General features: G+C 44.2%; 1 protein-coding gene across 3 annotated transcripts in view; it reads right to left on the bottom strand.

The window, feature by feature from the left end:
* The window catches only part of VAV3 (vav guanine nucleotide exchange factor 3), a 352116-nt gene extending 339433 nt beyond the window's left edge, over positions 1-12683 (bottom strand). For 2 of the 3 annotated variants that reach the window (XM_038541164.1, XM_038541165.1), the window contains exon 1: positions 12425-12682. In XM_038541164.1, coding sequence (XP_038397092.1) covers positions 12425-12628 — 204 coding nt within the window. In that variant the 5' untranslated portion in view covers positions 12629-12682. Of the gene's footprint in view, positions 1-12424 lie in introns of all 3 variants that reach the window. The other variant, XM_038541166.1, reaches the window with a different exon arrangement.
* Positions 12684-27446: the final 14763 nt, after the last annotated feature.

Below are 27446 nucleotides of genomic sequence, written 5' to 3'. Positions count from 1 at the left end.
TCCAGGCTGTGTAGACTAAAAGCCACACTGGGTCAGGGACTGAGTTTTATTTACCTTTGAATCCTCAGTATCTACTGTAAAACCTAATATATAGTAGACAAATTGATGACTTAATGAACTCATAAGCACAAATTCTTGTAAAAATAGAATGAAATAGAAAGTGGAGCTGCTAAGAAATTAACAAAAAGCAAATAATCCATGAACTAGATCATCAGAGTCTAAAATAAATGTAAACCGATTTCATTAGTTTAGGCATTTCTATTTGAAATACAGTAAATTTCAGTACAAGGAATTACAAAGTCATTCTGTACTTGCAGGGCAGGCCTGGCTTTTCCCAAACATATTCCCAGTAATTTCCTCACACAATTCACCATCCAAGCACTCAGCTTGGTAGCAGGAATGGGAAACTTCACAGCATTTGGAATTAGGACAACTGGATTCAAGTCCTGTCTTCACCACTTCCTGTCTGTGTGACCTTGAACAAAGTCCTTTAGCCAGTGCACACCTCCATTTCCTTCTCTGTAGAGCAGTGATAAGATCTTGTTCTTCCTGGCTCTTAGACTCATGAGGATCAAGGATGTGGGAGAAGAGGAAGGAAATAAAATCTTGCTGAGTACCTACTATGCCCCAAGCATTTTACAAATATTATTTAATTCTCACCACAATCCTGCAAAGTAGGTATTACAATTTTTTGCCTATGCAGAAATTGAGACGCAACAAGTAATTTTCCCCAAAGTCATCAAGTTCGCCAGAGCTGGGATTCAAATATATCTGACTCGTCCCAAAGCCCTCTTCATGCAACCATAATGCCTCCTTAATGAGCTGTAAATATGCGTAAAAAATTTTAGCTGCTATTCAGCATATTACTGGTATGTCAGTATTTGCTATTATTGCTATAAGCATGGAAGGCAGAGACAAAAGCAGGTATTTGGTAAGGCCTCATGTTAGAGACACAGCTGAGCTTCTCAGGTCCCCTGACTCCTGGCCTGAAGCCTTTTCATTAAACCATATTGCCCCATGCTCCCAGGAAAAGGCTGACATTAGTGGGCACAGAGGCATGATGCTGTTTATTCAAGCCAGCTGTTACTGATCTATTTTAAGGCAAGCACTTTGAAAAATCATGGAAGGTGAGTATCAAGTGTTTCATTGACTATTCCATATTAATTGACCCTTTAGAGAACTCCCATGTGAGCAGCATATCCTGCTGGCTTCCTGTTAAGCAAGCAACTCAAAGGCTGAGTACAATTCTTGCAACACAAATTTTGAAAGCATGTTCAGATAGCAGCACAAAATTCTAAAATAATTTTCTATGAATACCAAAAGTATCTACTACTTTTCCTATTCATGGTTCTGTCCACTAAATACTTAAGATTGGAGAAAGGCAAAATGCCAACTTGTGACTGGCCTTCCCACAATGCAGGATCTATATTAACAGGGTTGCGTGAAGATATATATCAGGCTAAATAACAGCTAATAATAGGTGTCCATGCATTTACAAGAAGAATGGTTATAATAAAGGGAAAAAAAAGATAACCATTTGAAAGCCTGCTATTTAAAACAATGACGTTTCCCCTGCCTGGGGAAATGTAGGCACTCCTGAGTTCACTCAGGAACAGAGCACAGAACCTGTGCGCAGGACCACATGTAACGAGGCACAGCATTAAAAGGCCAAAAAGGATGAGCTACACTCATTCTCCTGCTCTCTCATTAACTCTCCTCATTTTTCTACCCAATTTTATTTCCTTTCACCATCATATACCTGTCAGAAGTCTATCTCCTATTGTACACTGCATAAAATGATGTGTGTATAAAATCATCCAGTTGATACATTCAATACCCTGAAACCAAAATTATTACTCAGTGACTAGGATGGAGGTGCTATTGTAAATAACCACAAAACCAACCTGAGAACATTCTTCTAAGCAAAGACTGCAAGAGAACAATAGAAGGGGGGTGTGGATTCACTACAATTCACATTCAGATGTTCCAATAGTCTTGCTGAAGGAAGTCAGGTGGCTTTATACAGAATTCTAATTCTGATCTTGGCTCCACCCTGAACCACTTGCTAGTACAAGTTACTACACTCCTCTTAGCCTTGGAGAGCAGCTATCACATGCTGGTAACAGTGATGGTTTCATTGTAGTGTGACAAGGAGATAATTCATGCAAAACGTTAACACTCTGCCTTGTAGGTTTCCGCAGAAGTAGTAGTAATCATCATAGTTTAAAAAAAAAAAAAAAAGAATCAACATTTGTGAATTTGTTATGCGCCTGTCACAGAGCTAATTCATTTGGTCCTCACAGCCACCCTAGGGGGGTAGGTTCTTTTATTATGCCTATTTTAGATATGAGGAAGAACAACATACAGTTCTAGACACTTTCTGAAAGTCATTCAGGTGGCTGACTGGTAAAGTAATATTATCTATTATTAGTAATGGCACCCAATGAACAGATGTTTTTGAATTTTAATGACAGAGTGCCAAGTACATCTTATTAAAATTTATAGGTATGTTTGAAAAAGTGGTTAAAAAAGTTATCATTTCTCATCCATCCATGAATTTAGTTTATGGCTATTTACATGTATTATGTATGAGTCTTGGCATCAATTTCTGGAGCTGTGTAAATGAACAAGCCCATGGCAGCCTCACGCAGGTCACAGCCTGGAATGCACACAAAGTATTGCAAAAACAGTGCAAGGAGGGTCACGCTCCACCTATACACACTATACAGTGTGGCACAAAGCAGTAAGTTATCAGCCAGGGTGACTCTTGAACTACATGTTCAATCACACATGTAAGGGCATTTCAAGCAGAGACACGGGCACATGCAGTAAGACAGGACATTTAACAGCACAGCTCATCTGAGAAGCCACAAAAAGCACAGGAAGCAAAGTGGAAGAAAACTTTGAGAAGTGGAGCAGACACCTCTAGCAGACTAGACAACAGGTCCTTGCAGGCTTACTAAGGAATCTGGATTTTAGCCCCTTGTCCACCAGGAACCTCCAGTTTTGAGGAATTACCTGACTCCAGTTACCTGACTGCTTCCCCAGCAGTTCAGAGAAACCCTAGGAATCCTCAGTCACTCTCCACCACACCCAGTGTTCAAGCAAGCCTTTGTGACTCTACTGTGAAAATATATTCTGAATCAAATGAGGGTACTGACAGCATTTGCGCAAACGGTAAGCTCCAGAAGAGAACAGGTGACACAGGAAAGCATGGGGTAGAGTGACAATGGAACTGGCCTTCGCTAGGAGCACTGATAATCCACCCAATGAACAGGAGAGAAAGCATCATCTATGGGCACGGACGCAAGAAGGTGAGAATCTGAGGAAGTTTTCTGACAGTATGTTTTCTCAGTAGAATAGGAAGCAAGGTTACCAGATGAGAGGGAAGAGTGGAGACAAAGGTGAAGGAGACTCAACAAGAAAAAGTACCAGGGAGGTGGGAGGATGGGCAAAATGGGTGAAATGCAATGGGAGATGCAAGCCGGCGCTTATGAAAGAAGTCGCAGGGATGAGATGAAAGGTACAGCATAGGGAACATAAGCAACGGTATTGTAATAATGTTGTACAGTGACAGATCCTAGCTGTACTTGTGAGCATAGCATGTGATGTGTAGACTTGGCGATTACTAAGTCACACATCTGAAACTAACGTAACATTGTGTGTCAACTACACTTAAAAAAAAGAAGGGAGACGACTGGGTGGCTCAGCAGTTGGGTGTCTGCCTTTGGCTCAGGGTATGATCCCAGTTGGGGATCAAGTCCCACATCGGGATCCCGACAAGGAGCCTGCTTCTCCCTCTGCCTGTGTCTCTGCCTCTCTATCTTTCATGAATAAATAATCTTTTAAAATAAAAAAAATTAAAACAAGGTACAAGTAGTCATCAGGGAGAGTCAAAGTAAATGGTCTAGGGCAGTTCTGTAACTTTTTGGTCTCAGGGTCTTATTACACTCTTAAAATAATTATTGGGGGATGGGGTGCCTGGGTGGCTCAGTGGTTGAGCATCTGTCTGTCTTTGGCTCAGGTCATGATCCCAGAGTTCCATGACTTGAGTCGCACATTGGGCTCTCCTGCAGGGAGCCTGCTTCTCCCTCTGCCTGTGTCTCTGCCTCTCTCTCAAATAAATCTCAATAATATAATAATTATTGGGGAAACAATAATCACTGAGAACCCCCAGCAGCTTCTGTTTATGGGGATTATATCTATCAACATTTAATATACTAGTATTCTCAACTGAGAAACTATTAAAATATCTACAAGCACATAATCCGTGGTCCATCACAGCAAAGACATGAGCAGTGTCATGCAGGCTTTGGAGATTTCACTATACACCATGAGAATACTGAAGAAGGGATCCCTGGGTGGCGCAGCAGTTTAGCGCCCGCCTTTGGCCCAGGGCGCGATCCTGGAGACCCGGGATCGAATCCCACATCGGGCTCCCGGTGCATGGAGCCTGCTTCTCCCTCTGCCTATGTCTCTGCCTCTCTCTCTCTCTGTGTGTGACTATCATAAATAAATTTTAAAAATTAAAAAAAAGAATACTGAAGAAAAGGCAAATAATGTCTTAATTATAAAAAAGAGTTTTGACCTATGGAACTCCTAAAGGTATCTATCTATGGTAGATATACTATAGGAGTTAGATATACCTCCTAAAGGTTCACATACTTTGAGAACCTCTGGTCTAGAGAAATGCAATCAGATGGCTGGGTAGTGTGGGTGCCCCACTGAGGTTAAGGATCATAAATTTAAAGTGAGAACAGTCTGAATGTCCCAGGTTTTCCTCCAACAGATCCAACAGCTAAGATGCAGGCAGGAGTAAGTGGAGTAGGACTTAACCAGGGCTGCACTTTACTCAAATAAGTACCACAAATCAAGAGAAGCCAGAATTATAATGCCTGCAGTATTTAAGCCAAGGAGGAAGGAAATAAAGACATGAAGATGGTGAAGAGGTGACAGGATCAAGAGTTCAAAAGATTGTTGGATTTTAGGAGTTTGAGTAAGCCAGAAAGAAACAGTAGTAAGAGAACAGGATGCTTGACACAGGGAATACAGAAAGTAACTCACAGTAGCTTCAAACTTCACAGCCAAACTGAATGTGCTGTTTCCCTCTGAATCTGCACGTCCTCTATCCGCCCCCTCACAAGTCCCCCATTACCCAAGCCTGAAACACAGGCTCATTCTAGATACTCCTAACTCTCACTGCGTGGGAAAGGCCCCAAAGCCTTGTCCATCCCAACTCTCCAGCAAGTCCAACTTTCTGTCCTTCTCTACCCTGTGTGTCCCACGCTTTCTCTGGCATGGCAGTCACCGGCCACCTCCTCCCCTGGCTAAACTGCAGGAGCAGCCTTGCTCAGGCCCAGGTGAGCCCATCACGCTCATCCTTCCTCCTGCTGGGGGTGAGCTTTGCAGTGAATTCGGATCCTGTGATGGTCACCGCTGGAATCCGTGAAATGGTTGCACCAACAGAGACAGAGACGCCACCAGGCAGGTGTAGGCTATCAGTATGAATCTGGGCTCCACCGAGGTATGAAAAGTAGGTAACGTTACAGTGAGCTGAAAGGACGCGGGAAAGGGAATACGAACAAAGACAATGAAGGAGGCGATACAAGTTTCTATGGGATGTTTAAAGAAAAACCAGCGAAGAAACAGGAGAGGATAGTAAAAGTGAGGAGAGAATGAGGAATGTGCGGTGCGGTAGGAACCAAGGGAGGGTTTCAGAAGGAACAGAAGAGGCCCTGTCAAATACCATAGAGAGTTTAAGAAAAATAATTGGGAAAGAGTCTATTGTATGTGAAAACCAGGAAATTGGTATCCCTACTGAAAGGTGTCTGCATTACAAACGTGATACATTTATCCCCCACCCACAAAACAGAAACAACCCACCCATACTTTCCCACTTTGCTCACCCTGGCAGCCATGGGATCCTACCTCACCAATGACCTCTCAGCACTTTATCCTTTATCCCAGGCTCCGGTTCCCAGAGAGCCCAGGGTAAGTCATCAAGAATGCCTACAGGACAAGTGCTCAAGATGCCTTAACAGGACTTAACTACTTTATATGAAAAGATCAATTGGTATCAAGTTTAACCTCACGCTGACAGATTATTCAAGAGAATAATCTTACAAATGGCAAAGAGGTTCCTGATTCCTGAGAAGACTAATAAGGACATTATTTTGAACTGATTCACTAAAGCTGTAACTGTGCACACCACTCTTTTTGGACAATGACTGCCTTTTTTGCCTCCTCAGAATAACCCAGTCATCTTCACACAGCACCCCCGTGTTTGGGGGGCAAGGAGTGTAGACGTATTGGAATGCCCACCCTAATGCTAAAACTAATACAATCTTAGCTTTTAAAAAAACGGACAGTTATATATAGCAAAAATAAAGGGGTTTTTTTGTTCTTTTGTTTTTTCCTTTTTGAAAAAGTAGTAACAGCATCAAAATCCAACTGCACGTTAGAGCTTGGAAGGAAATCCTGAGGACAATAGTGGTGTACTCTTTTAGAAATGCTGCATCACCTACACTTGATGCTCAGAGTAAAAAACAGAAATCAATGAGAGGAAATGGCATGAAGAGGAGCAATCTGAGGGAGAAGTTTTAGGAACACATGAAATTTTATATTTTCTTATATATTTATTTTTTCTACATATACATTTTATCATATAGCAGTCTTGTATATGTATCTAAAACTAAAAGAGCTTTCAGTAAGTATAAAATTAAAATTCTATTGGACAAGAAAATAATTATCGAGATCTCTTGTCTTTTCCAATAGCCACCATCACAGACACCATACTCCCAGAGACGGGTCTATACTTGTATAGCTGTCTGCATTGATCCTCTCCTAGCTGCTCTTCTCCAGTGGGGTATTTACCCACCACACACCAAATTTGCTTCTGTCAAATCACCAAGCAATTTCATTTTTGACAGTCCATCCTCGTTTTACTTGACCCATCAGCAGAGTGAGCAGACATCCCAAATGCTATCTCCCAGAAAAACTTTATTCACTTGGTCTCCTGAAACCACACTCTGCTGATTTCACCTCCTGCCTCATGGCCATTCCCTCTCAACTCCTTTATAGGTTCTCATCCTTCTACCCTTGACACATGGGCAAGGCCAGTGGCTCACTCCTTTGACCTTTTTTCTACACTTCTCCCTAGGTGAGATCACCCGGACTCATGATTTTAAATACCACTTCTACACTGATGACTCCAAAATTCACACCTACAACCCACCTTCTCCACTGCCTGCTCAGCATCTCCACCGAGACGTCTACAGGGCATTTCAAACATAGCTGGTTTCACACCTCCCCGCTCTCTTCGGACATCCACCAAAAGCTATCCTTGCTCCAGTCTTCCCCATCTCGGTAAGGGCAACTCCATCTTTCCAACTTCCCAGGCCAAAATTTTGGAGTCATTCTTGGCTCTTCTTCTCATACACCTATGTGGTCTCCAACATGAAGAAGTCCTGCTGACTCTTTCTTCAAAACATACGCAGAACTGAACTATTTCTCACCATCTGCTCTGCTATCACTCTGGTCAGATCTTGCCTTCATCTCTTGCTGGAGGGACTGTATTAGCCTGACTGCTTCCATTCTTGCTGTTCTATAACCTACTCTCAGCACACAGCCAGAGTGACCCTTTTGAAAGGTCAGGAGCCCTCCCATTTCACTCAGAGTGAAAAATCAAAGTCTTTACAAGGACACATTAGCCTTAAAAATCTGGCTCCCATATTCTGACTTCACCATGGCCACTCCTTCCTACACTCACTCTCCTCCAGCCACAGTGGCCTTGCTATATTCCTCCAGTGTACACAGCATGTAATTGACCTCAAGACCTATGCCCTTGGTATTCCCTCTGCCAGCGAAAATCTTTCAAACATCCATATTCCTGCATTCCCTTACTCTCTTCATGTCCCTACTCAATTGTCACCACCTCAGAGAAGCCCTTCCTGACTACCTTCTATGAAACAATCACATTTTGCTCTAGTCCCTTACGGGGTTGAAGTCTCCTCATAGGACATGCTATATAGTCATTTATTTCTCTGTTGTCCATCTCCCCCACTAAGGTATAAATCCTTTTAGGGCAGGAATTTTGTGGCCTTTGTGTATTGCTCCAAGCCAGTATCTGTAACAGTGCCTGACACATAGAACCAAGTATTTGTTGAAAGCCTGAATAATTCATTTTAAGACAATTCAAAGTTTACTTATACCATACACAGTAGTAAGTAAAGTCATCAAATGTATTACTCTCATCCTAAAACAAATTTTCCATTACAAAATAGTTAAGATTAAAATAATCTCATTGATAGACCTATGGTTGGTTATATGCATTCAGAGACCTTAACCACTAAAAACAACATCAAGGCTATAACCTACGCCCTTTCACAATGCACTCCTGATACAACTCTCACAGATAAACAGTTCTGGGAGATAAGCGCCTGTGTGCTTTTTATCCTACCTAACAACCTTTTGGATGAAAAATAAATCCAATATATACAGATGCCAAGTTTCTTGGATTTCCATGAATCATCTAGACTTATTCTTTATAAAAGGAACATGTTAAATGGGTGACTAAATATTGATGAATGTCTACCTCTAATTCATTTTACTGTATTTTAAAGATTTTATTTATTTATTCATAAGAGACACACAGAAAGAGAGAGAGAGGCAGAGACCCAGGCAAAGGGAGAAGCAGGCTCCATGCAGGGAGCCCGATGTGGGACTCCATCCCGGGACTCCAGGATTACGCCCTGGGCTGAAAGCAGAGGCTTAACTGCTGAGCCACCCAGGCATCCCCCTCTAATTCATTTTAAATGAAATCTAAATCAGGGCCTTTAAAGTAGTACTTCAAAAAAAAAAAAAAAAGATTTATTTGAGAGAGAGCATGGGGAGAGGGGTGGTAAGGTGTGGAGGAACAGAGGAAGAGAGAAAAGCAGACTCCCCACTGAGCAGGGAGCCTCAATAAAGAATAAAGTCTGCTAGCAATGTAAGAACAAGTTAGGGGCAGATGGGGCTAGGCAGGAAAAGATAAGGGAAAGGCCCCAGAGTCAGGCTCCTGCCCAGCCCAACAAAACAGGTAAGACAGTAAAAACAGAAAAAATAAACCTGGCTCCCTAGCTCCAAAATGTCAGGGAGTATCCCACTTTAATGGCTACTAAGTAGAAACTCACCAGACTACAAAGACACAGGTCATTAAGTCCCTGCTCAAACCACAGAGGCACAAGAATGCCACTGGCTACCTGACTAGACTCACAGAAATCCTAGATGTAGAGAAATGTCATGGAGAAGATATTAACCAGAGGGAAGGGAACACCTTGTTGGGCTCATGACATTTGCAAGAACAGCTTGTTTGTTATTATGATAATTAGGAGTCCATCTTATTTGTTCTAGCTATAGACAAGATATTGACAAATCCACCCTGATATTGACAAGAAGTTTACCAAGTTCCCGGTCTGTTTCCTACAAAAGACAAGCCCTCAATGGCAACCCTGTCAGGACCCCTCTCACTTTTGAGAGCTTTCTCTGTATCTCTGTTTAGTAAACTTCTACCTCTTTGCCAACTCTGCTGGGAGATTCATTCTTTAACTCTGAGACATGAACCAAGCTCTCCCAACTCTCTGGTATCCCGGGGAAGCAGGTCAGGATTTCGCTAGGTTACTAGGTGATTCACTATACAATATGAATATCACTGATGGGGTTAGGAGTCTTATAAAACCAACCAGAAGCAGCTAGAAAGATGGGAGTAGAAATATCATCCCAAAGGGGTTTACATATTTTGCAGTTATTTTAAAATTTTGATTGTAACCTATTAATATGACAGTAGGAAAAAAAACATTTTAAATAATTTTACTAATACTGAACACCTATTAAGTGCTTGACACTGTAGGCCTGCTAAATAGGTCACCTTGTTTAATGAAACCATTAGTAAGTGTCATTTAAGGATTTAATGACAATCTATAATACAAACTCCTCTATCCAGCAGCTGTTCGGCTGCCTTCCCTCTCTGCAATGTGGTCCAGGACCAAGAAGGAAGCAGAGACAGACATCACCATATCCAACTACTAGCCTTCAGGGGTTCACTTTTGAGAGGAGCCCTCCCTCACAGGACATTACAGAGAAAATTGCAATGAATTTGAAACTAGAAAGCTCAGGACTGGACAGATTAATTCAAACGCAAAATAGCCTAAGGAAAGTCATTCAGCTGTTTACCTCTTTATAATCTGATGGCTTCTCTGATAGCACAGTATAATAATTCCTTTAGGGCTAGGATCCTGATGTGTTCATTGTGGGACCCCCAGTAGGGAATAGGATTCTTAGAGCACATATGTGCTCAATTTCCATTAATGATGCTTATAATGATGCTCCTCAGTGATCAAAAAGATTAAGTTACATTGACTATCTTCTACAAAGGGCAAAAACCCGTTTGAAAAGATTTTCATCCATTGTTAACATCCAAACAAAGGTTAGAAGATTAAAAGCGAGAGATCCTCAGCTGTCCAGAGAAATTGATTATTGAGAACAACTTATTGAACAAGCTTTGAGGGTTCCAGGAAACTGAAGTTTCAGGAAGAGCACACAATACTGTATTCCCTGCTGCTGGACCAAGGCATCCTGACCCGCACTGTCTCCTGAGACCATAGGCCAGGTGGAAAATGGTGATCTGTAAAAACTGGACAACCAACTGCAGCTCCCTATAGAACGTTGCTCAGAATAGCAACTTCTAGGTCAGTGGAAAGGTCTGTTAGACTGCTTCACGGGATATCCAGAATCGAGACAACTCTGAAGGGGTCCACAGATTTAGCAATCATCACCCGGGATTATGGGAAAGTCTGAAATAATTTATAGCCCTTCTAAATTCATGTGGTTCTCACCACTTACAAGCCTGCTCGGTCTTGGGGACTGCTAACCAGCTGACTGAAGGCAGACAGGACAAGCAAGGGACGCAGAACGTGGGGTGCACAGGGATTCTGGTGAAATGCTGACATCAAGAAGAGAAGATGAATGTGCGTGCTCCAACTTTAAATGCATCATTATTAAACTCTATGAAGTCAGTTCCATTGTAAAAGGCAGTGCTCTAGTTGCCGGTAGCTGAGGCCCTATCACTCAGGATTAGTGATAACTAACGTGTGTCTTGGAGGGGCTCCTCCCCCCTCTTAAATTGAGGACGGTTTTCTATAGGACAGAGAGAAAACAAAGGTGCTGAATGGGGTTTAGGATCTTTCTGCACGGAACCTTTCTGACAGAAGCACGAAAGTACTGCGCCTCGGAGCTGGGACTTTGGAGTTGCCTCCAGATGCGCACGGCCCCCAGAGTCCGAGTTGGTTCGGTCTGTGAAACCCCTGGAGGAGGCCCCTGGGCGCTAGGCTGCACCGGGCCACCTGGGCGAGCACCGGGTGAAGGAAGCACAATCTCTAGCGAAACTTCTCGTTTCCCGTCGCCGCTGGGGAGGCCGGGCGCGCCACAAACAGCGGCTGCCAGCTGGCCGCCGGCTCCGCGGGCTTCCCGGGACCGCCCGCCGCCCCCAGGGCCGCCGCCGCACGCGTAACGGTCCCGGAACGCCCTGCGCTTCCTACGCTCGCCCTCGGGTCGTGGTTCCTCTTTCAAGAAGACACGGGGACGGGCCGCAAAGCAAAGAGCAGACTAAACGCAGTCACCCCCATCGTCTCAGTGTCTCCCTCAGCAGCGGTGACAGAAAGGCCGGAGCAAACTCCTTTTGTTGCGCGACTCCCGAGCGCACCGAGGAGGGGACGGGCACCCGGCGAGGGTCGCCGCCGCCGCCGTCCGGGAGGCCCGCAGGAGGGGCCCCGCGCCGCCCGCACCCACCCGGCGTCGGCCAGGGCCCCGCGCCGCAGCCCGTCGGGCCGAGGTCCCCGGCGAAGGCGGCCCCGGCCCCGCACCCAGATGTGTGCATTTACACAAAGAAATTAGCCGGCTGGGGGGGGCTGCCGGCGGGGGGGCCCGGCTGGTGGGGGGGGCCCGGCTCGGGGGCGGGGGGGCTGCCGGCGGGGGAGGTCCCGGCTGGGGGGGCTGCAGGCTGGGGGGTCCCGGCTGGGGGGGTCCCGGCTCGGGGGCGGGGGGGCTGCCGGCGGGGAGGTCCCGGCTGGGGGGGCTGCCGGCTGGGGGATCCCGGCTGGGGGGTGGTCCCGGCGCGGGGCGGGGGGGCTGCCGGCGGGGAGGTCCCGGCTGCGGGGTGCTGCCGGCTGGGGGGTCCCGGCTGGGGGGGTCCCGGAGCGGGGGCGGGGGGGCTGCCGGCGGGGAGGTCCCGGCTGGGGGGGCTGCCGGCTGGGGGATCCCGGCTGGGGGGGGGTCCCGGCGCGGGGCGGGGGGGCTGCCGGCGGGGGAGGTCCCGGCTGCGGGGTGCTGCCGGCTGGGGGGTCTGGCTGGGGGGCGGCTGCCTGCGGGGGGCGGGCGCGGGCCTCCCTACCTGGGACATCTGCGGCCTCAGGTTGATCTCCTTCAGGTTGATGGCGTGCGCCCGCAGGTTGTTGAGGAGCTGGCACAGCAGGACCCCGTCGCGGAGGGTCTGCGCCAGGTCGAACACCTGCGCCGAGTCCCAGGTCACGCGGTGGTTGGCGGGCAGCACCTTGCAGTGGATGAGCCACTGCGCGCACTGCTTCCACGGCTCCATGCCCGACGGCTCCGGGACGCGGCCCGGCCGGGGCAGGCGGCGACGCTGCGGCCGCGCTTCCTCCGCGCCCCGCCGACGCCGGCGGCCGGCCCCCGCCCGGAGGGGGGCGCGGGGGCGCGGGGGCGGCCGGCTCGGGGGCTGCGCGCGGGGCTCGGCTCGGGTCCCCGCCCGGCTGCTCCGCCGCCCGGCCGCCGCTGCAGCGAGTCCCGCGCGCTCTCCGTGCGCCCCGGCCGGCTCGGCGGCGGCGGCGGCGGCGGCGCACAGGCTTCCGACTCGCGAGCCCGGCGCCCGGCGACTGAGCATGCCCAGCGCGCCGGCCGGCCCGCCGCCGGCCGCCAGTCCCCGGGGGCGCCTGGGGTCGGGGCGGGGGGGAGGGGGGACCCGGTGCCCCCGCCCACCTCGAGCCCGCAGGTTGGAGGAGCGCCCCCGTGCACACGCGCGGAGACACACACGGACGCACGCGCACACACAGGCGGGCACACGCGCGGAGACACGCACACACGCGCGCGGGCACACACACGCGCACACACGCGCGCGCCCGGAGGTCTTCCGTCGGGACGGCCGCCGGGTTGGGGAGCGGGGAGGGGGGCTGAGCACCGCAACCCTGCGGACTTCGCGCCGGACCCCCGCCTCGAGGGCGACGGCCGTTCTATTAAAGGGTCCGAGGGCAGCGAAAGACGGTCGGGGCCCCAGGACTCCCCAGGAAGTGATACAAGGGCCCAGGGCACCTCGAGGACGCAGCGCTTGAAGTTCCACGGATCGGCGCCCCCACCCCTACCCGGCCTGGCCTCTAAACCCTCTTCCTGCGGAGAAGTCCCCGGTCTCCGAGTTAGTTGCTGGGAAGGGTGTTTGGACACCGGGAAAGTGTGCGGAGACGCCTGCGCCCCACCCCGCGCCCCGCCGCGCCCCCGCGCCCCGCGCCCGCTCTGCCCCCGGCCCCGCGGGCGGCGGCAGACAGCGGCCCGCGGGGCGCCCGGAGCGCAGGCAGCCGACCGCGCATGCGCCGAGGCCGGCCGGCCGAGCGCGGTGCGGGGCCCCGGGACCCCGGAGCTGACCCGGAGGCGCAGGCACGTCCCCTCCGTCCTTGGGCTCCGGGGTGCCCCGTTTTACTCCCACTGCCCCTCAAAACCAGAAACCATGTTTAAGCTGTTGATGGCAAGAGCCTAGCACGTTGAACTCGCCCTGTTCTGTACATGTGATCGTGGCTCTCCCTTTCCAGATGTAGTATTTTAAATCTTGAAAATAAAGACAAAAAATGAAATGGGATTTTAGATTTTTCTTAGTGTAGGGCACTTCGGTAGCTCAAATTTTCTATTATGAACCCATCTGATTTCATTCGAAGGTGAAAAAAAATTTTAAGTATATCTGATCTGTTAAGGACAGGGATTGTGTCCTTTTCCATTAGCCTGTGAAAATCGTAGCACCCTGTGTAACGGGTGTTAAACAATAAATCAGCTGGAGGATTTCCTTTCCTCACATGCATCCTTCCCCAGCAATTTCCCCTTGTGTTCAATCCAGATTACATCAATGGCACCATGTTTCCTAAACTACAATTTTGGCAAATAAATCATACTAAACTACGTATTTTTAGAAACGAAATAAAACACATCTAAATCACCATGTAATACATGATCCTGCATAAAGAGAAATTGGAAAAGAAGTTGCATTTAAAAAAGCCCTAGAAGCATAAATTCCATTTATGTAACATTAGATCACCCTTGGTATTTGAAGGACATGTCCAAAACCCAGATAACATACACTATATCAAGAGGCAGAGCTGGACTTAGAGCTTGAGTGTGGCTAGGTTCTACTAAAATGACCTTAAGAAAATTACCTCTAGAAAATGCCTCTAACCCTTCATTTCCATATATGAAAAATGGGAAAAATAATCCCTCATAGATAGTGTTGTCAGGATCAGATAATACAATACCTTGCTCTTCAGAACGCAGTTTATAGGTCTGCAGCACCACCCGAGAGCTTGGTGGAAATGGAGACTCTCAGGCTCTACCTCCAGACTGAATGAATCCGAGCCTACCTTTTAACAAGATCCCCAGATGACACGTATTTATGCTAAAGTCCGAGAAGCACTGATATGATGCATAAAACATGTGGTACCGACCACTTAGTAAGACCTCCATAAATATGAACCAATAGCTTTTAGTTCACAAAAATACAGCAATGACCAAATTGTATTTAATTTTTTTTACAATTCATATATAATGTAATATATATACTATTACTTCAAAACATAATGCTCCTCAAATGCAGTGAACCAGAGAGTGGAGAGAAGGGCAAGAGGAAGAGCTATGGAAGGGCCTAGAAGAGAAAGTAGGTGAGAAGTTCAGGGATCTTCAAGTAAACAAGGAGCTAGTGGCAATATGCGAGTCATGTGGAACTCATTAAAGGGTCAGAAATTGGACAATAATGAAAACAGGCTTTTTTCGACCTGTCAGCCAAAGTCCTTTTCTTTTAAAATCTTACTACCTCATGACAATGACCAGAGGGGGGATAAGGACTAAATTCTGTTCAGTAGCAACTCCTTGCTAGTGCTCGGCCCACGTTCCCATGAAGGCCAGTTTTGCACATGGGCCTTGGGAATTAGGATTCAATGGACCCACTGCCCTGAGACCTGCATTAACTCCTGAGGCACACCCACATTCACCCAATGCCAAGCCTTCCACTGGACACTGGACAAACACTGCAAATGATGTGCCCTTCCCTAACAGATGAAGAAAGAGTAAAGGCAGTGAGCACCCTCTTCTTCTGGGTTATGAAGCTCTCACAACAGGGTGAGTGTGATTGGCCTCCAATCTGTGCTATTTGTATTCAAAGCTACTCCCCATTATAATAATTACTTGAGCGAGTTTAATTACTGCTTTAAATCTCTCCCCGCTAGACTGAAACACCTTGAAGGCAAGGATGGTAGCTTATTCATCTTCAAGTTCCCAGAACCAACCTTGATGATTGGGACACCGTAAGCATTTAATGAATATTACTTGTGAGTAAGGAATGAACAAATGAGCTATGTTGCCTCTTTCTACTTTCTCTGCCCTCTCTTCCTGGCAGTAAAAACATCAGGAAGCGTTCAAGGCGTCACTGTCAGGCCACATGAGGAGAAGGCCCTTCCTGTGTATTGTGAGCCCTTCTGGGCCCTGCTGCATATCAGGCACCCTGTCTTCTCTCTTGCATTGCTCTGGGGTTTGGAGCTTCACCTCAGCCCTATGTAGTATGAAAATGGGAAACAGCATGGGTGGATTCTGAGCTTCAGGAAACAGGAAAGACAGGACAGCAGTAGATAATGGGTATCACACACTAGGTCTCTTTCCACATTCTGAATTACATCATAATCAGAAAGTAAGGATTCAAGAATTCACTAGGCTATGCATCAGTCCTAACGTACCAAAGGACTGTACAAGAGATAAAAGCCACATAAATTCATTTGTTGCTATCATCTGTGCTATCACTCAATCCTCACCAATTTTTTTTCTTTTTATTATGTCAACTGTTTACAAAAGCACCAATATCTGTCTACCACCAAGAAATTCAGAAAACAAAAAAATTCCTTATTCTATATTTTTTTATGTCACAGAATTAAATCATCGATGCTATGAAGCATATCAAAGATAGATCTATTCATGAAAGCATTAAAAATGCAAAAACATAAATATTGTGGACCGCAAACTCAAATCCAGGCTCTCTGTTAGGTTAATTTTCTTCAACTACAATCAAATGTAGTTTGGTTTCACAATCATTAGGGACACAGGCTTTAAGTTTTTAGTAATTTGATACCATTTTTATTTTTTTTATTTTTTTAAATTTATTTATGATAGTCACACACAGAGAGAGAGAGAGAGAGAGAAGCAGAGACACAGGCAGAGGGAGAAGCAGGCTCCATGCACCGGGAGCCTGATGTGGGATTCGATCCCGGGTCTCCAGGATCGCGCCCTGGGCCAAAGGCAGGCGCCAAACCACTGCACCACCCAGGGATCCCTTGATACCATTTTTAAAATAAATACCAGAGAACCATGCAAAGATAGGTTAGAGTGAGATTTCTATAGGAGTCATTCTTTCAATAAATGTGAATGTATTTTTTCAAATTAGTGTGAATTTGAATACTTTTAGGTATAACTGAGCAGGATCTCATTAAGATCACAGGATTTCCTTTTCTCTTCTGACATGTTTAAGCCCCGATAAAAAATAATAACAAGGACAATGATGATGATAATGGCCCTCATACAAATTATCACTCAGCATCTAACAAAAGAAATTTACTTGAGATAATTTATCACACAAACAGCCTCCATAGTAGCAGCCTGAAAGGAGCATAAAAACATGACCCTAGGGATGCCTGGGTGGCTCAGTGGTTTAGCGCCTGCCTTTGACTCAGGGTGGGATGCTAGAGCCTCAGGATGGAGTCCTGCATCAGGCTCCCTGTGTGGAGCCTGCTTCTCCCTCTGCCTGTGTCCCTGCCTCTCTCTGTGTGTCTCTAATGAATAAATAAATAAAATCTTAAAAAAAGAGAACATGACCCAAAGTCATGTTGGATGGACTAATAAATTACTAATTAGCTAACTAATCCAAATAAATGAAAATTATAAGTGTTCCTGCTCTTTCCATTGCGGATGCACACACACACACACACACACACACACACACACACACACAATGAAGCTGCAAAGATTTAATTCACCAAATTAACCGCACCTCAGCTGAATCTGCTCAGTCTGGTTCACATTAAACATACTGCAACCCTCAAGCCCTGGTTAGACATTAGTCTGCTGTCAAATATTAGCAGTAATTCATGTACACATTATGTTTTAAATATGACTGAGAAGGCTGGACTTGCAGAGAAAAGCTAAATGACTATGTATTCCTGTAAGCAACTAAGGGCCTTGATCTAATTTGTGGAACATTTCCATTTTTATTTGCATGTTGATAAAAATAAACTGTCAGAGAATTCTTCATACTGAGATGGTGAATATTAATATCCAATGTGGGAAGTTTGTGGTGTCCCCATTTCTACAAAATCTTATGCATATCACAATCATTATACTGAGTTCCTTGTAGAATTATTATCTCCTGAAGTGTCTAATACCACAATTACCGCCACCTTCCCTGAATTTCCTCCCTGCCCATCCTATGAGCTCCTTGGGAACAGGGACTATATCTAATTCACATCATATCTCCAATGCCTAGCACCTAGTAGGGGATAGATAGATGGACGAATGGGTGGATGGATGGGTGGATGGGCAGTTAGATGGATAAATGAAGTGAACAGGATATGAATCACATGATGACAGTAATTCTGAGAGGAGAACAGCAAGGCTAAAGTTCCATTTATCCCAGATTTATTCCACCAACAATATCCTTGAGAAAATAAAGCAATACTGCTAGACTAATTGGCTTTACCCATGTGAAGAGACTACAAGAAAGCATCCCTGTTCCCCCATCCCAAAACAAACAAAAAATCTACTTTGTTTATTTTTGTTTGAATGTCTTTTAACAATTAAAACCCATTATTACACAATTAGGAACTACCTGAGAGAGCTAACATATTTAGTTATGCCTAAGATCGGATCACAACTACTATTCATTGAGTTCTTATGGGCACTGACAGCTAGCTATTGAACTACATGCTTTCCATGCTTTGCTTTATTTGATTTTCATAATCTCTCTAAGGTAGATGCTATTATTTTCCATATTTTATAGATGAGGAAACCAAGACTCAGAATGCTCAGCTCTCTTGCCTAAATTCAAGTAGCCCTAAGTGGCAGAACCAGCCCCAAAACACTGATGCCAAGATCCACACATATCATGATGATGACATTCTGCTGCCCTGGAAATGGAAAATACAGAGAGATTCCCGAGAGCAGACTCCAAAAAGATGGCTTTATACACAGCCAAGTTTGAATGCTCCACACCTATGCAAACTCAGTCATAAAGTACAGTTTCAGTATTTACATAAATGAAATTCCCCACTATTGTTATTCAAATATCAGGAAAAGAATCAAAATATGTTTGGTAAAATAATGCTGTTTTAATCTTTTATTTGTATTTTTAAAATATTACAACTTTAAATGTTTTTTAAAATTTCTTAAGTATTCCATTTATTCTTTTCGGATGTTAGACTTTTGCTTTATTGTGTTGTCCTATGTAATGCTCCCGAGTGACGTGGGGTTTGAAGTACTGTGCTTTAAAAAACTTGTGGGTATCTATTTTGATCATCAGATTCATTATGACAACGCAGGAGTGATTTAACAAAAAGGCTCGCCAGCTTTTTGGGGAATTCACATGAGAATGCTAAAAAGCACCAAAATGGAAATCTAATGTGCCTTATTAATCTCACACATGTGCACCCAGACAGACATTCTCACATTTATATATTTTTGCAGACTGTTTATGCTCTATTTTGCAATCTTGGCATTAGGTTACCTGTAAAACTATAAACTGGTTTTTATTGCACACACAAACACAAAGGGAGACTCACTGGCAACAGGAGAAGAACATCATGTATCTGGCCAGAATGAAAACATAATAACCATTTCTGTTTCTAACTATTTGGTTTGTTGCTGGCTACAACTTTTAAGTTGTTCTTACAGAAATATCCTAGATTTAGGAAATAACTCATGTACTCTTCCTCTTTATTTTCTCTCCTCTCTGACATTTCTCAGGAACTAAAATTTAGGGCTGTTTAGATCAGAATATAGCCGTAGGGTATAAGAAGGAAAGGGGTAAGTCTAAGGAGGCCTGCTCTGAGAAAACAATAATTCAGATTATTTTAAAGAGAGAAGAATATGAAATGGTAGACCTGAAAAAAAAAATAGGATAATTATTCTTACATGTTTTGACTGTCAGTATATACTGGAAGAACAATCATTCCAAAAAATGAAAAATTATCGTCCATTACCAAAAAGAACTGACGATATATAAAACATGATTCACTGACCTTATTTAACAAATATTTAGCACTTTCTAAGTGTAAAACAGTCTTCTAAAGTTTATGTGGAGTCACAGAGTAAAAGTAGAAGAGAGTTGCATACTAAATCTCTGCAAAAATTTACTTACCATGGTAAGACGAGGATATGAAAAATGGCACAAAGATCCCAAATGTTTCTATGTGGTGGTGTTTTTATATTTAATGCTAACTGCTTCCAAGAGTTGACACTAGAGTCAACTTACAAACAGGTACAAAGGTGGAAAGATCGCTAGATGGACACGACTCAGAAGGCCTTTTTCTCTTGAGGTCTGCCCTGGGCCTAGAAGAGCAGCCAGCAAAATGAAGTCTATTCTCTTCTAGAATCCTGATATCTCCACATTCATGTCCCCTTCCTTCCCTCCACTTAATCACTGTGAGAGCCAGGGACAGGAATCACTTCCACAGTGTCCCCAGGACCCCCCGAAAGTGAACACTGATGCAACTTAATAAAGCAAAAAGAGTTGAAGGCATTAATTAGAACCTCCAGAATGTTGACACCGTCCTTAGGGAGGTGATTCACAGTGAAACCCCCGCCCTCCCAGTTTCCGCAAGAATCTCCCAAGCAGCCGTGCTTCTGCGCTGAGTGGTTCAGCTTTCTCACAAAACAATGGCAGAGGGGCTGCCCCAGGCCACTGGGGAAGACAGGTGATCGATACTAGCACCAGGGCCCTGGGCTCCCAGCCTGTCGCCATCACACTCTTGGGGAATTGGATTACTTAAATCAAAGCGAATGAGATTTGGCTGCTGGCTGTCTATCAGTGCCTTTCATTTTGATGTGTCTTATTTGAAAGTTCCAGGGAGGATGTGGCCACTGCCTGAAATCTCTCTTTACAGAGCCTTGCTGGGGGTACCTGGGTGGCTCAGTGGTTGAACGTCTGCCTTTGGCTCAGGTCGTGACCCTGGGGTCCTGGGATCGAGTCCTGCATCAGGCTCCCTGCATGGAGCCTGCCTCTCCCTCTGCCTATGTGTCTGCCTCTCTTTGTGTGTCTCTTATTAATAAATAATAAATAAATAAATAAATAAATAAATAAATAAATAAATAAATATATCTTTAAAAAAAGAAAGAAGCTTGCTGTTATCTGTGTGTAGATGGTAAAAAACTGTGGCCCCATACCTCCATGGAAGCTACCAGTTTAATTTTTAGTAATGAAAAGGAGGCAGATGTTGCCAACCCAAAACCAGAGGGTCTCTGGCACCAGAATGAGGATCATCAAGAAGGTCACTTTTGCATTTGGTTTGGACATTCTGTACCAGATCTCTGCCTAATAATTGCTTTTCTCATGCTTATTACATCTCTCACATTCAGAGAGTACAAGCTCAACTGTTCCTTAATAATGTCTTGTGGAGTGTATATGAAGGTGGCCATAGTTTCATTATAGATTTAAAAGTATTCCTCAACTCTAAAGAACCAGAAAATTGTATTAGTGAAGAAATTCTCATATATCTTTTAGATAATAATATAATTATTTTTGAAGTTGGCTTTAACTACCCTTTTCCACTTCTTTGCATTTAAAGGTATAGATAATATTTCACTGTATGGGGAAACTGATACAAACGAGATATAGGTTTAAAGATATTCTCTATTTCTAATCTGCCTTTCCCTCCAGATTTTCTAGCCAAAACTTCTCCTCAATGTTCTCATGCTCTGCAGATAAACTGGGGGAAATCCAAGCCTTGAATTTCACTTTTCAAAGGATCTTTCAAGAATGAGCTAAGCAATGGTCCATTTGCAGCAGGATTAAAAACCAAATTGCCATCTCATTCCAGTTCCACACTGTGGCAAATGAAAGCAGCTGTTCCATAAGTGTTGCCAGTGGACTCAGTTCCTACAACAGCCATGCAAGCCTCACTATGCTCCATGGCCACAAAATATGGCTCTAACCTAAAGCCAGATCCATAGCTAATGTATATGATGAATGGGTAGGGGGGTTCAGCAAGGCTGGAGCACATCCCTTTGCCCACATTAGACTCCTGCAAGCCCAGGTAAAGGGCTGCCTCCTCAGGAAGACCTTCCCTGATACTGAGTGATAACCTCATCCTTGCCTGACCACTGCCACTCAAGCCATCCCCACCAGTATGATTTCTACCCATCTTATGGTTGTTTTCGTTGGTCTTAGAAATCCTTAAGGAAACCGTGTCTGGTTCATCTAGAAATTCCCAAAAGCTCACTGAATACTTATTGACAAATGAGTAGACATGCTATCTCTAGTCCTTATTTTTTAAGATTTTATTTATTTGAGAGAGAAAGAGAGAATGAGTGGGGGCAGGGAGGAATAAAAGGGAGTGGGAGGAGAAGACTGCCCACTAAGCAAGAAGCCTGGAGGGCTCAATTATAAGACCCTGGGATCATGACCTGAGCTGAAGGCAGATGCTTAACCAACTGAGCCAGCCAGGAGCCCCTGCTATCTCTAGTCTTAAGCCAAATAAGGTTTTCATATTACTTCCAGAATTCTTGTGCAAGTAAAGAATAGTATTTAACTTTCTATTGCCTAAATTTACCTTACTTTGAAAGTTTTCTCTAAATTTTTTGAGAAGAATGTAAGCAGCAGCCTAGAAAGGGTGAATAAAAAGTGTGGGAGTAGGGGGGTAATAGTAGCTGGAGACAGGGGACTGATATAACTTAGAAATAGTATGATCCATCCAATTTAAAAACAAAATCATTCCTGGGACACCTGGGTGGCTCAGTCCATTAAGCATCCGAGTCTTAATTTCAGCTCAGGTCATGATCTCAGGGTCGTGGCATCAAGCCCTATGCTGGGCTCTGCGCTGAGTATGGAGCCTAGATTTCTCTCTCTCTCTTCCTCTGCCCCTCCTCTGCTTGCATGCACTCACTCACTCTCTCTTCTCTTTAAAAGAAAAAAAAAAGTCATTCCAAAAATGCTATAAAAGATAAAGTATCTAGTGTAATTGTAGTGTTAAATGCTATTAGTATTTAGTATTAATAAGTAATTACCATGAGCAAATAAAAATGTGACTTAAAAATATGTTTAATAGAAGTCTCAGAATTCTTTTTCAATAATCCTAAATCATACTTCACTTATAGGTGTAGAGTCTGTTTATTTTTCAGAGGGATTTTCTCCATAATGTCTGAACTATACATGATTTGTGTGAGAGAGATAAGTCCTTCCAGCTGTTGAAAATCAGCTTAGTCACCAGCCTAGTGAGACCATCCATGAAATGCCCTGCTTATTGGCAATTTGTTATCTCTGAACTCTTCAAATTAAATACGGTTGCATTTCACTCGGAGAAAGGGTCAGATCACTTAGCAGAGCACGAGAAAGAGAGGATGTATCAGGACTACTCTTAATCACATTCTTTCACTTCTTTTAAATTCTTTTTCATTCTTGGCTTTGGTTGTCTAAATCCATCTTTCAGGTTATAAGTGGTCATTGACCGTTTATGAGAGCAGGGTCCTTCCTAAAAGGTCCAGGATTATGTTATTTTAAGCATGTATTGGGTTTCATATTACAAGCCAGGAACCGAACGTTAGCTTTCACTCAGCTTGTTTTACTTATGGTAGACCCATGACGTAGATACTGTGCCCCAATTATATGGGTTAGGAAAAAAGGTTCAGAGAGGTAAAGCAATGTATATGACAGCAAGACTATAAAAAAAAAAAAAGATCCCTAAACCTTACTTCAAACCACAAAATCAAAATTTATGGGGGATATAAAAATTTCTGCATTTTTCATTAGTGCTCCAAGATGATGATGATGATTGACTTTATTATGAAAAAATGTCAAACCTATACAAAAGTAGAGAGGATAGTTATTAAACCCCTCATACTCATCACCAATCTCAACAGTTATCAACCAAAGGATTGGGTATCTTTTCAATTGTTCAGACTTTGTCCTGCGATGCTGTAATTTCTATGTCCCTTGAATGAAAGACCCAGGTGATTCTTTAAAATAATAAAATTTCAAAATTAGTGGAGTTTTGTGACTTTCTCATGCCACTTGGCTGTGGAGCAGCAGAGCTCAGAAGCAAATCCAAAATATGTAACTCCAGGTAAAGGTTTCTTTCCGTTAAACCACAGCTGTATTCATCAAGTCCATCAATAGTTATTGAGTCCCTTTATATTTATATAGCACCAGACTGAGACAAGAACATGTATAAAGAAGCAAATAATGTATAATGGAGATGGTGAAATAGTTAAGTCATATTGTGAAATGACCTGTGAGCAAGGACCAAAAAGAATTATGTAGATAATAAAGACATTAATATGTTGGAAATGGGAGATCAAAGAAAAATGAAATCGTTTTAGAAGTCTTTATAAAAGAGGTAGGATTTGACCTGGGCCTGAAGCAAGAAGGGCTTTCCAAGTGGAGAATAACATGGGTAAAAACAGAAATCAGAACAAACAAAGCTTCGTTGGAGGGCTAGGGAATAAGCAGCAGACTGGCTGGACCAGATGGATGGTATCAGGAGGCAACACTGGATTGTTTTAAGGGGCCAGATCATGGGGGCTCTCAAAGGCGAGATAGAATAAGGGTACAGAGAAGCCACTGGGAGTTTTTGAAGAGGAGAGGAATATGGTCGAAGTAGGAACTTGGGATGAAAACTCTGACAACTGTACGTCTGAAAAAGTTAGTTTTTGGAGGTGAGATGACCAATTAAGAGGTTACTGCACTGAATGAGCAGAAGATGAAAAGGACCAAGACTGAGAAAGGTAAAGCAATGTATATAACATTTTACAGAACTGACTGGACTTGGTGGGGACAACAGGCAGACATAAGTTAATAATGACTCTCCCAGTGGCCTCTGGGTGGCTCAGTCAGTTGAGTGTCCAACTCTTGATTAAAGCTCAGGTTGTGATCACAGGGTCGTGAGATTGAGCCCTGCACTGGGCTCCACACTTAGCAGGAATTCTGCTTGAGATTCTCTCCATCCCTCTCCTTCTGTCCCTACCCACTGTGTTTGTACACTAGTTCTCTCTCTCTCTCACTCACTTTCAAATAATAAATAAATCTTAAAAAAAAAAAAAAGACTCTGAGGCTTCGTAACTGGGTAATTAGAAGAGTTGAAGAATACCAAAATGAGTTTTCCTGGAGACTGTGGAAGCTGTGAGATTTGTGTTTGAGGAGAATCAGGGTAGGAACACAGGGGCCAAGAGCCATCAGCTTAGAGAACAGTTGAGAGAGAGGTAAATACACGGTCAAGGGTAAGACTCATTGGACACTAATTACAGCCTGTCACTCTGTTACCAGAACGCAGGTCAGTGCCCACCAGAGGACTGGTTCAATGCTCGTCCCTGTGAGAATGCCCTTTATAACACTGTCCCCAGGGTGGAGATAGAAACCCCTGCTCTAAGCACTTGTAAGTGACTTCCAGGTAGTCATTTAGGGCCAGCCCTGAATCAATATCTGATTTACAGAGCACAAAAATGTCTCATTCAATTTGGACCTTAGAGGGGGGGAAAAAAATCTAGTGAAAAATTATTGAAGCAACTCAACAACAAAGCATACATGCGTCATAAAATATTCATTAAGGCCCATTCCATATATCTCCTACAGGTGTAGTTTTGCTGAACTGTAAGCCCTCCTTCCTCAGGGATTAGGAAATCCACTGTGAAGTAGCTACAGGCCCATCTCAATTCTGTTTTAGGGGGTTATTTTCCTTATCTAGGTGCATGTGTTCCCTTCTAGGGCTCCAAATTGGTCTGTGATAATTAACTCATTTATTAAACAAATATTTATTGATCATCTAATTTTTCTAATGCTAGAGACTCAGTAATAAATACGACAGATAAAAAGCTTTACCTTGTCAGAATCTGCACTCTCCCTCTGACTTTGCTCAATGACTAATGATTTATAAAAATGTGCATCCAAAATAAAGTATGCTATTCTTAGCTGTATAAATTATATTTGCTATTCTCACTTTTTGGCCATGTGCACATTTGAACTCTGTCCTCTCCAAATTATACTTCTCCTCTACCTGCTTAGGACAGCATCAGACCTAATGATTTATTAAAGAAAAAAAAAAAAGATTGTATTTATTTATTTGAGAGAGAAAGAGAGCATGTGCAAGTGGGGAGTGGGGACAGAGGGAGAGGGAGAAGCAGACTTCTCACTGAGCAGGGAGCCCAATGTGGAGCTTGATCCCAGGACCCCAGGACCGTGACCCAAGCTGAAGGCAGATGCTTAACTGACTGAACCACCCATGTGCCCCAGATCTAATGATTTCTAGAGGCATCAGAAACTAGCAGTTTAATTAAAACTGCTACGGGTCAGTGGCATGACACCCCCAGTCCCCTGAGCAGCCTCTCTTTCTGTTAATACCAGTGACATCAACTACCCCCTGACCCCTCAATACTATTACACCTCACTGTTCTCTTGCTCCTTCCCCTATTCCTATGACTCCCAGGATTGTCTCATACTGCCACTTTCTAGAACAAATAGTCTCTAAGGCCTTCATTAGAACACTACTAGAGAGTAACATCCACCACCAATAAAGTCTTCTGCATTCCATGCCTATTTTCACCTCTTCAAACCCTTCTTGTATTCTGAGCCCATAGGAGAAAATTTAAAATCAAAGCTGCTGACCACCAACAGCACGTAATTTACTTCTTTCTTTCCTCTAATACATGAGTTGCACTCTCAAAAATCAAGAAAGGAGAGAATTTCAATGACTCAAAGAACTCACCTCTACTTTGGCAGGGCTCTCCAGTGCCATCTCACAATTTCCCACCCATGCACTAAAAACTACAGCAAACTGGGGCCCCTAGGTGGTTCAGTCGGTTAAGCATCCAACTCTTGGTTTCGGCTCAGGTCATGATCTCAGGAATGAGACTGAGCTCCCCTGAGGGCTCTGAGCTCAGTGAGGAGTCACTTGAGATTCTCTCTTCCTCTCCCTCTGCACCCCCCCCCCAATTCATTCTCTCTCTCTCTCTCTCAAATAAATAAATCTTAAAGAAAAAAAAGCTACAGCAAACCATTCAATAAGCTCTTTTTTAAAAACCAAGGAAGTAGTGTTACTTCTACTCAATTGGATTCTGTTTAGCCAGGAAAATAAACTATTACCAAAAAAGTGTGGTACTTAAAAGGCTGTGTAGGGGGATCCCTGGGTGGCACAGCGGTTTGGCGCCTGCCTTTGGCCCAGGGCGCGATCCTGGAGACCCGGCATCGAATCCCACATCGGGCTCCCGGTGCATGGAGCCTGCTTCTCCCTCTGCCTGTGTCTCTGCCTCTCTCTCTCTGTGTGTGTGTGTGTGTGTCTGACTATCATAAATTAAAAAAAAAAAAAATTTAAAAAGGCTGTGTAGGGGCGCCTGGATGGCTCAGCTGGTTAAGGGTCTGCTTTCAGCTCAGGTCATGATCCCAGGGTCCTGAGACAGAGCCTGTCCTGGGCTCCCCGCTCAGTGGGGAATCTGCTTCTCCTTCTCCCTCTGTCCCACCCTCTCTGCTAGTGTTCTCTATCTCTCTCAAATAAATAAAATATTTTTTTAAAAAGGGCCATCTACTTACCCTGCTAATATTTTCAAAAAAGAATGTTTCACTTTAGTGAGGATACATTTTTTAACCTTACACTTTTAGGAACAAGCATTTCTACTTTTTCCTAATCATGTACGAGCTAAAATTTTTGCCACTCATTTAGGGAAGCTTCCATGCTTCAGCTATATAGATATCTTTTCTTTTCTTCTAACCAGAACTGATTTAAAAATCATAGAGTCTTTCTCTATGATTAATTTCTTTCTAATTAATAATCAAACCAATCCTAAAAAATATTTCTGAAAAAAATATTATTTTATGAGGCAAAAATAATAGGGCTAAAATCCAAGTCAAATAATTCTCAAAGAATGATTTTGAAAGGAACAATATTTCCTTTGAAGAAACACCTGTGGAA

The sequence above is a fragment of the Canis lupus genome, chromosome 6, assembly GCF_011100685.1.
Source record: "Canis lupus familiaris isolate Mischka breed German Shepherd chromosome 6, alternate assembly UU_Cfam_GSD_1.0, whole genome shotgun sequence".
NCBI classification, from domain to species: domain Eukaryota; kingdom Metazoa; phylum Chordata; class Mammalia; order Carnivora; family Canidae; genus Canis; species Canis lupus.
Note: the sequence above shows the minus strand (reverse complement) of the source record. Positions and strands in the feature narration are given on the sequence as shown.